This window comes from Mytilus californianus, unplaced genomic scaffold (assembly GCF_021869535.1).
Source record: "Mytilus californianus isolate M0D057914Y unplaced genomic scaffold, xbMytCali1.0.p SCAF_8, whole genome shotgun sequence".
Taxonomy (NCBI): domain Eukaryota; kingdom Metazoa; phylum Mollusca; class Bivalvia; order Mytilida; family Mytilidae; genus Mytilus; species Mytilus californianus.
Genome location: NW_026262734.1, coordinates 906,324 through 924,708, shown reverse-complemented (window position 1 = coordinate 924,708; position 18,385 = coordinate 906,324). Strand labels below are relative to the sequence as shown.

The 18,385-nt window shown below is 33.6% G+C and overlaps 1 protein-coding gene across 1 annotated transcript in view; it reads right to left on the bottom strand.

Moving 5' to 3' along the window:
- Positions 1 to 18,385, bottom strand: part of LOC127711826 (uncharacterized) — a 197,330-nt gene that overhangs the window by 6,699 nt on the left and 172,246 nt on the right. The window contains exon 13 of the mRNA XM_052217980.1: positions 17,853 to 17,922. Within this exon, the coding sequence (XP_052073940.1) occupies positions 17,853 to 17,922 (70 nt within the window). The remainder of the gene's footprint in view (positions 1 to 17,852; positions 17,923 to 18,385) is intronic.

The following is an 18,385-nucleotide window of genomic DNA, read 5'->3' as shown; positions in this document are numbered from 1 at the left end:
TAAGACGGTGCCCAAAGTACCATCACCGTCTAAAAAGGAAAATTAACAATAGGGAACGAATAATCGTCCCTTTTGTCGTAAATTTTAGTGTAGAGTTTCCCGTGTAATACTGAAATATCTAAATCTAGGAAAGGACAGTTTTTACCGTTTATATATTTGATTTATTTAAAGTAAGTTCTTTTGGGTAAATTTCGGTTGTATATTCAGAAAATGTTTGATTATTTAAGGAAAAAATATCATCAAGATAACGGTAAGTGTTGATGAATTTATCAATTGAATGCGATTAAGACAGGTCTTTACTGAGTTTGGTCATAAAATGTGATTCATATCAGTACAATAACAAGTCTGTTATTTAAGGGAATTGGTGCCCATAGGAATACCTATAACCTGTCGATAAACTTTATTGACGAAACGTACATAAATGTTATCAGAAAATTAATTTACAGCCTCAATCATCTCATCACACCTCCAGTAATTAAATCTATCATATTTACCTTCTCATTACAGAATAAGGCTTTAAATGGGTTGCAGCAAATATATTTGCATTCAGATTTACCAAACGACCATTTAATTAAATAGGAAAACTTTTGCGTAATAAGATTGTGTGGAAGTGTAATGTTAGTATAGTATGAATCAAATTTAAGGGAATAAATATTTAAGCTTGAGTGCGGATTAAATTATTTGTTTGTCTTGTTTTTGGTAATTATTCAAATTTACTTCATTTCACTGAAATCAGCTTGCAGCCACGTGGTAATGCAAAAAATAAAGAAAAATTAAAATGTATAAATTTTATATACGAGTTACTTACATATGATTAATAGCATGTTTTATCTTGTGTGATGTAGAATTACAAGGTAGTACGTGAGTACAGGAATATACGCCATACTTGTCATCAATCCATTAAGAAATGTAATGTTATGAATAATTTATTTACTAAATAAATCTTCAATGACAAATAATTTATTTTTACATAATTCAACTCTTCTGTTGTCCTCAATAACCTGTTGTGATTAAGTACATGGGGGAATGATCATTAATGTAAACATATCAAGTAATTTTTATCAAATTGTGATAATTTCTACTTTTTAGACTGTCCTGAACCTTTAAACCAAAATACATTTTTTATAAACTTGTTTTACTCATTAATAAATTATTTCATTTCAAGTCATTTTGCATTATATCAGGAGCAGATAAAACAACATTTAATTGCAAAAGGAAGTACACCACTAATTCATGGCCCCATTGCTTTCTATGTTAAATTCCCCAATTTCAATCAGGAAAAGCCCTTTTGTTTTAAGTTCAAATAAAGTGACAATCATTGCATGTCAAGGCAACACTTTATGGTTCCTTGTACTGAAAAAAATCAACATACCTTTAATGGCATATAAGAAAGAACTGGTTCCAGTGGCGTAGCAAGGCCATTTTAAAGTGTACGCCCGAACCTCTTTTTTTGATGTCCCTAATCTAATCAAAGACAGAAGACCTCCTGGTAGGGGGGCGAAACCCACTGGAAGTTCATGCGTTATTGAGAAATAGATACAATTATTTGTCATTAAATTCTGTTCCTAATCAACATACTTGTTCGGTTAAGAACAATACTTTACGGCAAAAAAGATGATTTCAGCTTCCAATTGTGAACTTTTTTTTCTATGCAACATTCCAGCAGCACCTGTATATGGAGTATATACTCCCAGTTGATAAGATCTTCCATAGCTTGCATTTCCTATCTTGATTTTCTTGATAGATTTTCTTGATTGTTGGTTGCTTCTTGGCAGAGGGTTGCTGCTTACCAGGAAGCTACCGAACCCAGAAATCCAAGTGATGAAGTGAAATCATGCCGCCGAAAAAAATTTACGGTCTGCATCACGAGTAGGTTGACCGTTATGAAATATCTGTTTCACAGATGGCTGATGACGACGGATATGTTCCAATTGTTGATTTTACCACAATCCAGTCTTCTTATCCTCAAAAGTTACCTACCGAATTAAACCTATCACTAAGTTGGAACTTATATCAGCAACACGAAGGATGCCATACATCTCTTTTATACAGACATAGTAAAAAGCAAGCCTCCATTTCAATGTTGTCGTTCTATTCCTTTTTTTTTTTACCTCATCTTACATCCCCACCCTCTTACTCGCCCTCTTACACACAAATATCGTTAATGGTCACATAGCCTAATTAATTTTCATGGATGGCAGGTGTAACGTAAAAATAAATATTGAACTGTAATCTAAAAATGCAAGCCACATCGTATCTCAGCAGATAAGGAATTGCTTTAAACACTTGTAAACCGAGAATTCACAGTAGACTAAGACTTTGCAATTGAGAGAAAATGAACAAATATATAATATGATACCATTAGATAGAAAAGTAAATTTCGTCACTATCTTTTATTCTCAATTATAAGTCATTGAAGAAAGAACTACTATGCTCGTGTGCTCTTAATAAGTTTAATTAAATATATTTGGGTTAAAATATTTTTTTCTTTTTACGTGCACGCCCGGGCGTTTTAACGTAAACATAGCTACGCGCATGGGTTCCTGGAACTTCGGATGTACCAGAACAGGTACTTCAGATCTGACAAACAGACAAAATGTACCCTCTTTTTAAAATTTCATGCAATTTTTTTATTATTCAAAATTATAAGTCAAAAAGTGTTCTGCAATGATCACCAGTCATTCAGCTTTCATTTGATACCAAAATTACCTAACAATTCTACATATTTTGAAAGTTACACCGATGCGTAGGAACTATTTTGTGTTAAATATGTACTACTTTCTGGCCGGGCCCGAATTAGTGGTGTTACACCTACAACAGGTAAATAAGACTGAACTGATTATCGATCATTAAAAAATTTGCCGGATTCCAAATTAACCAATCAGAGTACCTAAAATTTCCACATTTCATGAACATTTTCCTATATACGCGACGAACATTAATGGGATCTATCACTGTTATCGAAAAGATTCTAAAGGTGAAGTCACGTCAAATTTTATATCAACATTCAAACCGATTTAAAGGTATGGAACGCCGATATATTATTATAAGAGTGATACGATAACCTAATTTCTATAATTCTTACACGATTTATCATGTTCCTGACCTGTTGATTTTTTTTTTATTTAATCAACGTGTGGATCGTTGGATCTCAGTTCTTCATTGATCAGTAGATGCAAATAATTACCAAAACTTATTTTTATAATTCATATATTTAGGAAAAGTATTAGAGAAACATATTCCACCACCAAATCTTGTGCATTGAGATATGTATACACTCTCGACAATTAAATCTTAAATATTTAAAACGCTCGGCATTCCTCGCGTTTTAAATTTGACAATTTAACTGTCTCGAGTGGACAAATATCGTATCATACTCGATACAGTGGTAGAATCAATGTATACTAATACTATTCCTAAATATATGAATTATATAAATTAGTTTTGGTAATTATTTGCATCGACTCTGGGATCGACAGCGTGCGAATCCTCGACTCTATAAGATGAAAAGGGGATATATTTCTCATATTGAGGTTAACCAGAGCTTCCCCGAGACGTTTAAGTCATTGACTCCTAAAGATAAACTCCGTTGTGGAAAACGAGATCGGTAGTCTTAGATGCTCGCTAGTCTCCTCAAAAGTTACAAGTAGAACTGCCAACACTTGTAGACGAGTTCTTCGGAGATATTGACTTAAACGTTATTGCATACAAAAAGAGTGGGGATATTTATGTTAAAATACTGACCTTTAGAAAGTTTGAAGAAGTCTCCTGCACTGGTATGGTGTACTGACTTAGGGCAATACCACATAGCTTTAAATGTAGAGGGAGTGTCATGTGGTATGCCCCGCTATTGTCAGGAAGACCTCTCTTAACTAAACCTGGAAAACGAAGACAGATCCGCTTTGTAGTGATACGAAGCGTTGATGGTGGTAACTTCTTTGACGTAAGCCGTACGTAATTAAACGTTCTTGAGAGTCATTGAGTTTGTTATTCATGTCAGTATCAAAACTGGAAACCCATACGGTCAGTAGATATAGGAGCCATTTTTCCGACCAAGGGCGAGTACTAGTGGAGATAGACTCCTCTTATATGAATAATAAGTGGTTGGCACATTTCATTACATCATACTAAAAAGAATATCAAATTTAATTAAAGAGATCTGACATATTTTATTTATTTTTACTTTTAAGCTAGCAATGGAACCGTTGTCGAAAACAAGAAGGATGGATAAAGCTGCATTCAAATGTGATGTATGTGGAAAATCGTTTTCCCATAAAGAGAGTTTACTGCACCATAAGAGATTAGCTCATACTGGAACAAAATGGCATTGCGCCATCCGTAATGTGTTATTTTTTCTCAAGGAAAGAGAACTTTCAACGCATAAGCGAAACCATAGTAAACAACCAATCCAAAATTGGAGAAGTGACCCCACGTCTAGCATGCCTTCAATACCCGAAGCATCAAATCCTTGCAAGTGTAAGGCATTAAAAAATAAACGGTCGTCTATCAACGCTTACAATAACTGCAGATGGAATAGCAAAATTTGACCTAATGACGTTCCTCAAAGCTAAATATGAAGAGGTTAAAGATGTGATTAAAAATGCTATCAATGAAAGAGGTTGTATAAAATGGTACTTGTCAAAGAAAGTCAAAATGAACAACCGACGAGGAGATGAGGTTGAAACAGATGAACCTCATTTCCGGGGTAAATGCTAAACCAATCTGAAGTTCGATGACAAAGAAGGATTGAAAGAGTCTATTAAAAAGATGTTCACGTCATTTAACGAGTATCAAAGACGAGGAAGCAACTGGACGGTATATAAAGTAGTAGACCTGACCTTATATATGACCTGTTTTAGACCTTTACGTGGATCTAGCTATATTCCACTCCCAATCAAGCTGAGAAACAACATGCTGTGACCAACATAAAGAACAAGGACATCAAATGTTTTCTGTTGTCATTTTTTGGCTGCTTTATATCCAGTCAAACACCACTAAGAACGTATCCCGAATTATACCGACAAAACATCTCGTCTTAAGTTTCAAAACATAAGTTTTCCTATCACATTTGCTGATGTACTGAAAATTGAAACACAAAACGAAATTGCTTTCAATTCATTTGGATACGGAAAGAAAGAAAGTGTGCAGTTGCATGTGAAAAGGAATCGACAAGTAAATCTGTTACTGATAACAGATGGCAAAAAAACCCACTATTGTTAGATTTAGAACTTGAATAGATTATTAGGTGACCAGCATAGTCATAAAGGAAGATTGTTTTACTTTCCATCCTGTTTACGTGGATTTATCTAGAAAAAACTGTTAACAGACCAGAAACCATATTGCCAAACACATGAGCTACAGAAAGCTCACAGAAGACGATAAGTGGTTATTTTCTTAAAGACATACGCAAACAGTCAAAAGTACCATACATTATTCATGCCGATTTTAAGAGCCTTCAAGTTCCGATTAAAGGATGTGAAAAAAGTTCCAGCAAAGTTGTTGACGTTAAAAAAATCCAAACACATACCTTGTGGTTTTGCCTATAAAGTGGTTGGTCTTACACCTGGAACGTCAAATGAACCTGTGGTCTATCAAGTACTTGATGCGACAGAGATATTTGTGGAACGCATGGTTGAAGAACAAGAATGAATATAGCAGAAATTCAAACATTGTGAACCAATGATGATGACTGGGAGAGATTGACAACATTTTAAACACGCCGTACAATGTCATATATGTCACAAAGATCTTGAACAAGAAAGAGTCTGAGTACATTGTCACGTGACAAAAACATTTAGAGGGGCGGCTCATAATGAATACAATTATAAATTTATCGGTCACATTCCGGTTGTATTTCATAAACTAAGGGGATATGATGGTCACCTAATCATGCAAAAAAAAAATTGCAAGGGAAACAACTGAAATGTATTCGCAACAATATCGAGGAATATATGTCTTTTACATTGTGATGCATGGACTGTATCGACTCGTTTCCATTCATGTCTTTGTCTTTAGATTAAAACTTGTGGAGAATCTTACCAAAGCAGGTGCAATCATATTGAAACACATGATATAAAAAAGAAGATGTGGTATGATTGCCAATGAGACAACTCTCCACAACAGATCTAGACCAATTGACACAGAAATTAACAGCTATACATCACCATACAGTCTTCAACAATGAGCAAAGCCCATACAACAGCTATAAAAAGCCCCGAAATCACAAATGTAAATCAATTCAAACGAGAAAACTAACTGCCTAATTTATGTACAAAAAGTGAACGAAAAACAAATATGTAACACATCAACAAACGACAACCACAGAATTACAGGCTCCTGACTTGGGACAGGCACATACATACAGAATGTGGCGCGGTTAAACATGTTAGCGGGATCCCAACCCTCCCCTAACCTGGGACAGTGGTGTAACAATACAACATACGAACGAACTATAATAAAAATCAGTTGAAAAAGGTTTAACTCATCAAAATGAATACAAATAGCAATACATCTAACAAAGAGTGGACGTGGCTTGGTACTTGTACATCCCAACTTCAAAAATGACACTTAGTATAGATATGAGAATACTCGCAGTTAATGATAGCTAGTTCAAAGCCAATAACAACTAATAAAGAAAATCATGCATGTAAGACTAAACTATATTTTAAAGAAGAAAGAATTGAGTTGTTGTTACGAAATAAAGAATACCCATACGAGTATTTTGAGTCAGTAGAAAGATTTAAAGAGCTACAGCTTCCACCAAAAGATGCCTTTTACAGTTCCATATCAGATAATAACAGATAAAGATCATGCACATGCAGCGAGAGTGTGGAGGGATTTCGGAAAAAGGAACCTTGGAAAATATGTTCTCGCGCTTGTTTTTGCATTATTTTACGTCGTTGACAATTTCAGAGAGATTTGCCTCAATTACTATGGACTAGATGCTGCTCATTTTTATACATCACCCGGTTAAGCCAGGCAAGCTGCTACGAAAATGACAGGTGTCCATTTAAAACTTTTGACAGCTTTCAGAAATACTGTGAAACTCGCGTAGTGGTATTAACCATATGTGGATTCTAAAAAGCTTTAAAGAACTTCTGGATACTTTTAAATCTCGATCTTTTTCTGAAATTAGTTCTATAATAACTTTTGTTTTTTCAACTCTGTATACCACCATTCCCCGTTGTGAAATTGAATAATCGTCTGAAAGAAATAATCCACAATGCTTTCCAACAAACAAATGGTAGCACACGCTATAGATTTATTACTTTGGGATACCATACGGCATATTTTGTAAATAGTGAACAAAAAGGTAAAATATGCTACACAGATGAACAAGTGATCAGTATGCGAGAGTTTCTTATTGACAACAAATTGGTGGAATATAGAGGTAGACTTTTTCAATTAATTGTCGGCATTCCTCTCCTTGCCGACCTCTTCTTATTTTCATATGAATCGGAGTTCTTTCAGACACTTGTCAAAAACAAGAAGATCAAAGAAGCCAGATCAATTAATTTCACATTCAGATATATTAATGATGTTCTTTCCATTATTAATCCAAACTTTTCTGATTGTGTTCTATTAATATATCCTCCAGAACTAGAAGTAAAAGAAACAACAGACACTGCTTCCTCTGCTCTGTCTCATCTTTAGACTTATACCTTGAATTTGACATAAGCAGTCATCTCAGTACCAGAATCTATGACAAGACGATTTTAGCTTTGAAATTATCAATTTCCCCAACCTTAGTAGCAATATTCCAACTTCACTTGCGTATTGGATATACATTTCCCAACTCATTCGGTATTCAAAAGCTTGCAGTTGCTACTCATAGTTTGTAAAACGTCACCAGTGTCTGAGCAGATAGTTGATGAACCAGGAGTATGTCAAAGAACGTCTCGACCTTTTTCTAAAAAAGTTCATTGGAAGATAACAAGACCGTGTTGATAAATATTTCACAACTTCACAAATGATACACGATGGACTTGAAGTATAGATTCCGGGTACTGACGTTGTTTATCGTCTTAATAACGTGTTATAGTATTCTTTTATTTGTCTTTGTGAATTATTACTTTTATTGTTTAGTCTTTTTTTTTGTAATATGCATTTGACGTGCCGGGTACTTATACACGCCATCATTGTGTTACTGTAAACATATTTTATTAAAGAAATCGATATAATATATAGCTACAAGGGTAAAGACATAAATACGAAATATACAAGAGATTCAATAATTGGGATTAGGAAACAAGAGCAGTGGTCTTATATAAATCCGTCTCCCTAAATTCGAAAATAAGATTACAATCTATGAATACATGCTGAATAGCAAACGAATAAATATGTAACAAAATACAGTCAATGATTACAATGACAAAAGGAAAATTCATAAGAAAAAAATATATAGCAAAGGAAGGGGGTGAAAAAAGGCGTTTTTTGAAAAATGAGAGTGTTACTAAAGAATGAAACAATATTTCATTGTGTTATTGTGCTATGGTAAATGTTTGTATTCTTGTCTTTTTTTTGCTAATGTGCTTTGTCTATATGCCTTTTTGTTTTTACTTTGTTGACATATTTGTTTGTTTGTAAACGTGATTAATATTATAACACAATGTGGACTGCTGTACCCCTATTTTTGACATTTTTACCTATTATGTTTGTTTGATTTCTTCACACATCGTTGTCAATATAAAGGAATTCTATGTGACTGTCATACAAGTGAGAGGTTTAGCTAGCTATAAAATAGGTTTAATCAACCATTGTCTACATAAGAAAATGCCTGTACAAGGTCAGGAAAATGTCAGTTGTTATCCATTCGTTTGATGTGTTTGAGCTTTTGATTTTGCCATTTGCTTATGACTTTCCGTTAAGAATTTTACTCGGAGTTCTGTATTTTTTTTTTTTACTTTTTAAGAAGAAACATTTTAAATCCTATTAAATGCGACTTAATTGCGATAAGTGAAACATATTTAAAAAGGAAAGGATGAAATTTCTGTATCAAGATACACATGGTTAGGTCACAACAGAACGAACATTCATGAAAACACACCAAAAGCTTCTGGTGGAGTAGGAATTTTAATCAAAAATGGATTTTTATATACTTCAAGGTTGCGGAAATAGACAGGTCATTTCAATGAATTTTTGCAATGAAATTTACAAACCTCATTTGTGATACCGAATTTATAATTTCTGTTTGTTATCAACCTTCTGAAAACTCATCTCGTGGACGAGCTGCACAAAGTTTTTTTGCTCATTTGTTAACACAAATTCATACATACTCTGACTATGATAATATCATACTGCTTGGAGATTTTAACTCGGGAATTTGTGGTTGATCAGAAACATTAAGCTTAACAGACAAATGTTTGCACCTGTCCTAAGTCAGGAATCTGATTACAGTAGTTGTCGTCTGTTTATGTAGTTCATACGTGTTTCTCGTTTCTCGTTTTTATATAGATTAGACCGTTGGTTTTTCCGTTTTGATGGTTTTACACTAGTAATTGTTTGGGGCCCTTTATAGCTTGCTGTTCGGTGTGAGCCAATGCTCCGTGTTGAAGGCCATACCTTGACCTATAATGGTTTACTTTTATAAATTGTAACTTGGATGGAGAGTTGTCTCATTGGCACTCATGCCACATCTTCCTATATCAATGTACCGAACAGAGATATTTTGGATAAAAGTATTAACCAGCATGAACATGAATTCATTGACGTTTTAAACGAAGTAAAGATCTGTGTTTTGAATGGACGATTCGCATTGAACGATAATTTCACTTCGATATGATGCAAAGGAAAAGCCGTTGTATACTACATATGTGTACCACTAGTTTCTTTCAATGACTTCAGAAATTTCAAAGTGCTAACATTGTGGACAATAACAACGTACAAAGGCTAATTGGTGATATGTAAATGCTACTGGGCCGTTCAGTTATCACCTCTGAATTTGAAGTTACGCATTGTAATCTTGTCAAAAAGACTAAAACAGCTTATCAATCAAATATTCGCTCGAGTGCTTTACTGCGACAAACCTAACTGAATGGTGTCGATCAAATTGAGCAGGCCAAGGGTAAAGATATTCAAGACAACGTTGACAAAATATATGACAATTTATACAACTTAATTATCGCAGAGATAGATTTAAAAAATTCTAAAACAAGTTCCAAGAAATGCAACATACATTATAAGCATTCGAAACCGTACATTATGGAATGTTATGTGTATGCGTGAGAAAGAATTTCTTACGTGTGCAGGGAATCGACAAAGAGAAACGGCTTTTTTGCCTTCGAGTATATACAAGCAAGAGATACCGTCGACAATATTCTGAGAAAAACCAGGACACGTATACAGTAGATTAAAAGTTTTAATTATAGAAGGAATGTCAACCACAAATTCAGGTGTCAAGTGATTTAATGCGACAAACTTCACTGAATCGTATCGATCAAATAGAGCAGGGTAGAGAAACTCAAGAAAACGTTGACAAGATACATGACAATTTATGCAACTTAATTATCGCAGAGATAGATGATAAAAAAATCCTAAAACAAGTTCTAATAAATCCAACAGACATTATAAGTATTCGAAACCCTACTGGAATGACACTCTTAAAGACGTATGGAATGTTCTGTGCATGCATGAGCAAGAATTTCTTACGTGTACATGGAATCGACAAAGAAAAACGGCTATTTGAACCGAGTATATACAAGCAAGAGATACATTCGACTAAATTCTGAGAAAATCAGGACACGAATATAGAAGATTAAAAGCTTTAGATATAGAGCAGTCAACCACAAATCCAAGTGAGTTCTGGGAGCACATAACAAGACTAGGTCCGACAAAAGATACCTCAATACCGATGGAAATAATCAAACGAAAACGGAAATCCTGTTATAACTAAATCAGATGTCCATAACAAATGGCGTTTAGCTTTTCGAGACCTCTCTACAAGAGAAGCATTAGTGAAGAATTCAACAAGTAGCATTATGATCAGGCTAGAATGCAATTACTTCAACAAAATATTGAAGACCCATTATATTCACAAAATGATCAGATAAATAACAACATAGCTATAGAGGAAATAACAGAGATTGTAATGCATTCACGAAACCGTTCCGCATGTGGATATGACCAAATTCCTAACATTATCTTGAAGTTTTTGATTTAATATAAAAACTGTACATCATCTGTTTCAGTTTGTATTCGACACAAGCATTATTCAGTCTATATGGAGAAAATCTATCATTTGTCCATTTCTGAAAGATTGTAAATAAAAACAACAGAAGTATACCGCTGTTCAAAAGTCAAAAATCGATTGAGAGAAAACAATTCCGGGTTACAAACTAAAACCGAAGGAAACACATCAACTATAAGAGGAAAAACAAAGAAACAACAGGAACACTGAAGTGCAATAAAAACAAACGCCAAACATACATAGAAACGAACTATTTGATAACAACTGTCATATTCCTGACTTGGTACAGGACATTTTAAGAAACAATGGTGGGTTGAACCTGGTTTTATGGCTAGCCAAACCTCCCGCTTATATGACAATGTTAAAAAATATCGCTAAAATGACAACCCTGTGTGACATAAATACAACACATACACACGCAAGAACGCTCATCATAGAGAAACGCACAAACAAATAATATAATAGTCGACACAACATGCAAACCGCAACTGAATCTGGTGATTCCATAAACTTTACAGAGCACTTATCAATTGGAGAGTCACGAATTATTAAGAAGATTATGACTTGTAAGCCAATGAACAAAATAGATTTAGACGGAGTCGTTCATGTGAAGACCATATTTTTACCCTTAATAGTGCAGTCCGAAATAATGAGAACTTTGACAGACAGAAGATGTTGTACAAACTACTGCGATAAGACATCAATGGAAAAGTGTATAACTCTATACATTTGTTTTTACCAGAGTTCTGAATCATGTGTGGAATTTAAAGGGAAACCTATCGACTGGTTCTGTTGCGAAACGGTTGTAAAACAAAGGGACAATTTATCTCCGACATTGTTCTCGATATTTGTTAATCTCTCCATATTGTTTTATGCTGACGATATTGCATTTTTGGCAAAACATGAAAAGAATTTAAAACAAATATTAGAAAAACTTCAGGACTGGTTCAGCCGATGTATAGTTCTGATAAACACCAATAAATCAAAATGCGTTCATTTTAGAAAATCTAGAGCTTAACCTACTTCGAATTGAGCATTAATCAAAATTAACTTGAAACTGTAAATGAATACAAATATTTAGGATTCGTGTTTACTTATAATGGAAACTTCTCAACGCACACTGAAGCATTATCAAAGGGATCCTGACAAGCATTGAGGAAAATAGTATAAAATATTCACCAGGTTAAAGGGTTTTGAGTTAAATCGTACGAAAAACTGTTTTATGTCTGTGTAGTGCCTATATTAGACTATGGATCAGGAGTTTGGGGATGCCGTAAGTTCCAAGTTTGGAGAATATGCAAAATAGGGCGATACGTTATTTTTTAGGAGTACTTCGCTTTGCAGCCTTTTTGGCGATTTATTGCGATATCGGATGGCTACCTTGTCACAACCGACATTACATTATTATGGTCCGTCTTTAGAATAGACTTATATCGTTCGATGATGATCGGATAATTAAACTAGCTTTCGACTATGATTATGAGCGATGCCGAAACAATAAGTGCTTTGATTTTAAAGACATTCTTAATAAACTAGATTTAGTTAGTCATCTCGAACGTAAGGAAATCGTCAATATGTCGTTATTTAATTAACGTTTACATAACTACATGTACAACCTTTCTATGTGGAAAGGGGACATTATTCACGTTTCTAAGCTCAGAACGTACGTTAAACTGAAAGCAACGGTTGAACAAGAATCATACGTTAAACTGAATTTCAGAAAATCTCAGCGATTGTGCATAGCACAGTTCCGATGTGGGATTCTACCGCTTAGAGACGGGTAGGTACATTGGTGAACAATGAGAAGAACGCATTTATAGATTTTGTAGCAAAAACAGCATTGAAGACGAATCACATTTTGTTTTTGACTTGTCGTTTTATACCAAACTTAGAAGTAATCATTTTGGAGATATTATATCAGATGTCAACTACTTGCAAGTGAGCAATGACGAAAACATTTACCATGTGTTTATCCATTTTCCACGAAAAACTGCTAAATATCTGGTGGACCCCATAAGAAAAACGATTTTCAAGTTGTATTTGTTGATAGAAATATATCCTAATTTAATCGTTTTATTTTCTGATTAGATAAATCGATTATTTAGACATATTTTCGAATCCGTGACACAAATCGAATACGAACTTTGATATTTATGTGACTTATAGAACCATTGGGTCAAGTCTATTTGTATGTATTATGTTACTTGACACTATATTGTAATAACACAAGTTACTATAATAAATAATATACTTTCTTATTTACTTACTTACTTATAGGTCAATTTAAAGTTAGCTACATTTTGTGGCTTTGATACAACTTCTAGTTATTCAGTTTCATTATTTTACAAATTGTTTATAATAAAATAAATCTATATTTATGATAGTAAATCAGGTTTGTTTACCCAAATCATTATTTGTATATCCCTTCTTAATTTCTATGATTAGTTATAAAAAGAAGACGTGGTATAATTGCAAATGAGACAACTCTCCACAATAGACAATACGACACAGAAATTAACAACTAAAAGTCACCGTACGGATTTCAACTATGAACAACGCCCATACCGCATAATCAGCTATAAAATGTCCCCAAATGACAAATGTGAAACAATTTAACCAAGAAAACTAACAGCCTAATTTATGTACAAAATAATGAACGAAAAACAAACATGTAACACAGCAACAAACGACAAACACTGAAATACAGGTTCCTGACTTGGGAACAGGTCCATGCACAATGTGGAAGGGTTAAAATAGTAACACGGCGCCAAACCTTCCCTCTAACCTGCGACAATGGTGCAACAGCACAAAACAAGAACACAATATAAAAACGAAAAACAAATATGATAAAGAGCAACAAACAACAATTATTGAAATTACAGGCTCCTGACTTGGGACAGGCAGATATAGAATGTTAGGTTACACTAGTTTGAAAGCGCCAACCCTACCCTTACCTGGGTTAGTCGTGTATCAGTACAACAAAAGAACAACCTATACAAATGAGTAGAAAAAGGCTTAACTCATTAAATGGATACAGATAGAAATACATCTAACAAAAACACACAGTGGACTTGGACGTGTGCTTGTACATTTCAACAACAAAAAGACACTAGGTACAGATCTGAGAGTACTTGCAGTTACTGACAGCTAGTTCAAAGCCAATAACAACTAATAAAAAAACATGCATCTAAGACTAAATTATCAATCAGTACAGATCCAACATCCAATGGATTTAGTGTAAAGACGTCATAAACAGTCAAAGAAAAACATGACCTTTTGCAATGCCAAGATACAGGTATCAACAGATTGTAGAGCCATGAATTTGAATATGTATATAACAATAATATTAAGTTTGATTTTAAATTACTGATAACAAAATCAATATTAATACCAATAAAACAGTATTTAAAGATCTAATTACAGTGTTGAATTGGTAAACTTTTCAAATAAGTGTATTTAAAAGGTCGATAAGTTTACGCTGATCGTTTCTAAATTTCAGGGCTCCGAAAACAACATTTCCATAAAAATGAGGAGGTGATATTCACTTCGAAATAAGTTTTCTACAGGTAAAACCAAACCTTAAAACCAAATATTTATATCTATGGAAGAATTTAGTAAAGGTTTTTAAATAATTTGTGGTAAAGAAATCCCTGCCTTAATAATAAATCAGTAATATATAGATTTCGCTCATTAAAATCCAAAACTTCACAACAGACACGGGCATAGCGAACGAGTTGTGATATGTAAACACTGTAATATGGTGTTAGAGGAACATCACCATCCAAAAATAGAAAATTGACAATAGGGAACAAAAAATCGTCCCTTTTGTCGTAAATTTTAGTGTAGAGTTTTTCGTGTAAAACTTAAATATCTAAATCTAGGAAAAGGACAGTCATTACCGTTTATTTTTTATTTATTTAAGGAAAGTTCCTTTCGGTAATTTTCGGCAGTAAATTTAGAAAATTCTTGATTATTTAACAAAAAACAAAAAAAATATCATCAAGATAAGGGTAAGTGTTGTTGAATGTATCAATTAAATGCAATTTAGACGGGTCTTTACTGAGTGTAGGCATAAACTGTGATTCATAACAGTACAAGAACAAGTCTACTATTAAAGAGGCGCAATTGGTGCTCATAGGAATACCTACAACCTGTCGGTAAACTGTATTGGCGAAACGTACATAGATATAATCAAGGAGAAAATTAACAGCTTCAATCATCTCATCACACCTCCAGAAGTAAATCTATCATATTCACCTTTCTCATTAGTGAAGAAGGCTTTAAATCAGTTACAGCAAAGATATTTGTATTCGGATTTACCAAACAACCATTTAAATAAATAGGAAAACTTTCGTTTGATAAGATTGTGTGGAAGTGTAGTGTTGAGAGTTGAAACTGTCAACAGAATCAAAAAGACCTTCAAATGCACGTAATTTAACTAAAACATCCAAAGATTTTTTACACTACAAAAATAGTTAATTCCACTGTTTTCATATATTTTATTACAAAAGTTATTAATAAGTTAAGTCCTTTACATTGGCTTATGTGTCGTGTGTCTACTTAGTACCGACTGACCTATTCCCAAATATGACTGTTTAGCCGAGTGTAAATTTGCATTGCTATACGACGTCTATCGGTATTATTATATCCGACATTCATGTATTTAGTTATTATATTTCTGTTGTGGGTTCGGTTGGGATATTGTGTTCTGTCTTATCGTTTGTGGTTTGCATTCTGTATTTTTGTGTAATGCACATATATCTTATTTGTCAGAATAGTCGAGAGTTGATTTTCATTTTTATGGAGAAAGTATTGTGTTTGTCCAAATAATTATGAAGTCGTCACAGCATTTATTTGACATAGCCTTTCTATACCGTCGTAATCAGGATAATTGTTTAATGGACTAATATTGTGAACATAATTGTATAAATTTCAAGATTATTTATTCGTCACAAAAATACGACACTGTTTGTTTTGTCCTGTGCTGTCGTTAATGGAAGATGTTCGTTGTTTTTCTGCGGTTTACAGGTGGTTGTAACGACTATTATATTATTTATTTGTGCGTTTCTCTGTGCTAAGCGTTCTTGCGTTTGTTTGTGCTGTATTCCTGTCACATAGTGTTGCAATTTTAGCGATATATTCTTTAACATTGCCATATAAGCGGGAGGTTTTGCTAGCCATAAAACCAGGTTCAACCCACCATTTTTTCTTGAATTGTCCTGTTCCAAGTCAGGAATATGGCAGTTGTTATCAAATAGTTCGTTTCTATGTATGTTGACGTTTGTTTTTGTTGCACTTCAGTGTTTCTGTTGTTCAGTTGTTTTCATCTTATAGTTGATGTGTTTCCCTCGGTTTTAGTTTATAACCCGGATTTGTGTTCTTTCAATCGATTTATGACTTTTGAACAGCGGAATACTACTATTGCTTTTATTCATATGAATTCCCATGCTTCTATATGGTTTCCATGGTAACTATGTAGCATAAAAAACTTTTGTTTATTAATTGAATATATTTCTATGGTTACCATATGGATATAATTGTTTATTGAATCATAGCATTCGAGATGATCTGCATTGCTTATGAATTTTCCATTTTATTAAATTAAAATATTGTCTTTACTTTATTTTTGGCGAGATGTGAAAATGAAAACAATGCCAAAAATGTATATATATGTTAGTATCAGATCGACTTCCGGTCTCTTATCGACGTCAATTCCTCAAATCGACAAGTCACGTTCTAAAAATCATTTTGTCCAATATCTTTACCATCTTATCGGCGTTCAATGTGAAATCGTGTTTTACCAAAACTACGTCCGATTTACATGATGAATAGACTGGTAAAGTTTCAAATCAGAGAAAAAACGACTTTAAATTGCAAACAGCGCGTATAAACCTTTCTTGTACAATTTTGAAATTGTTCTTTTTAAGAAAGGTTTGTAATTACCAACAATTTTTAAGAAGTGATATTGTTTGGTCTCATACAATTTCTTATATTAATAATCTATCTATATATCTTTTTAATTTGAGGTTGAACTAACTGTGGAAACGTAGCTCTTAGGTACCTATGTTTTGTATTTTTACAATTTGCGGACCACAGTAGTGAAGTTTAAACCAGAAATTTGCATTCGGAAAATGCCTGTATAAAATCAAGAACATGACAGTTGTTTTCATGAAATAATGTTGTGACATCATTGTCTCAAGTCCGTAAAAAGGGCGTCCATTAGAGAAGCCAAATATTGGTCGTCGATTTAAAACAATACATGAACAGCAAAAACACTCACAAAAAGCAAAGGAACAGGCTTTATTGCTGTTCTTCATTCTAAACTCACAGTTTGAATGACAACTAATTGAAAAAACCATCTCGATGTCATAAGGCATCCTACACTGCAGATCGAACACCATTTAGCAAACAAGTTGCAATTGAAACTTAATTTAGATATTTTTTCTAACAGTTGTAACTTTGATAATTTAAGAACCTTAAGTTAATAAATGACTTGAACTGCTAGTTAAACCGACATTTAAACACATACACAAATATCAACTGTAATTCAAAGTTTTACTCGTTTACTATGATTTCGTCATAAACTCTATTTGGGATGTGGGACACACTCCAATATACTTTGTTGTTAGATTAATAAATGGGGAAAAAAAATAAACTACTAGTATACCTGTTGTATTCCTTAGTTCTTCTATTTCTTTGGCTCGTTTTTCCTTCTTCGCCAACATCTCAGACTCAATCTTTAAAGACAGGGAACCAAAATTAGTTCTGCTAAATGCAACTGAGGTTTAAACATGAAAAAAGCATTCCACAATTTGTTACAAAACCTCCATAAATATACTGAAAAAACGCAGTGTGATAACTATCAAAACTTTTGAATAGAAAAGCACATATCGACAAGCATTATCATGGGATAAGGCATGCGTAACATATTTATGTAATACTCGTTTACCAGATGATAGCGGATATGTTCCTAATGTCGAAACTATAATCACTTTTGGAGCACCTGAGGTCATCCCCAGCTTTTGGCGGGGTTCATGTTGCTTAGTGTTTAGTTTTTCTATGTTGTGTTTTATGTACTTTTGTTTGTCTGTTTGTCTTTTTATTTTTTAGCCATGACGTTTCAATTTATTTTCGACTAATGAGTTTGAATGTCCCTCTGGTATCTTTCGCCTCTCTTTTACACCTACATTAGACAAGCAT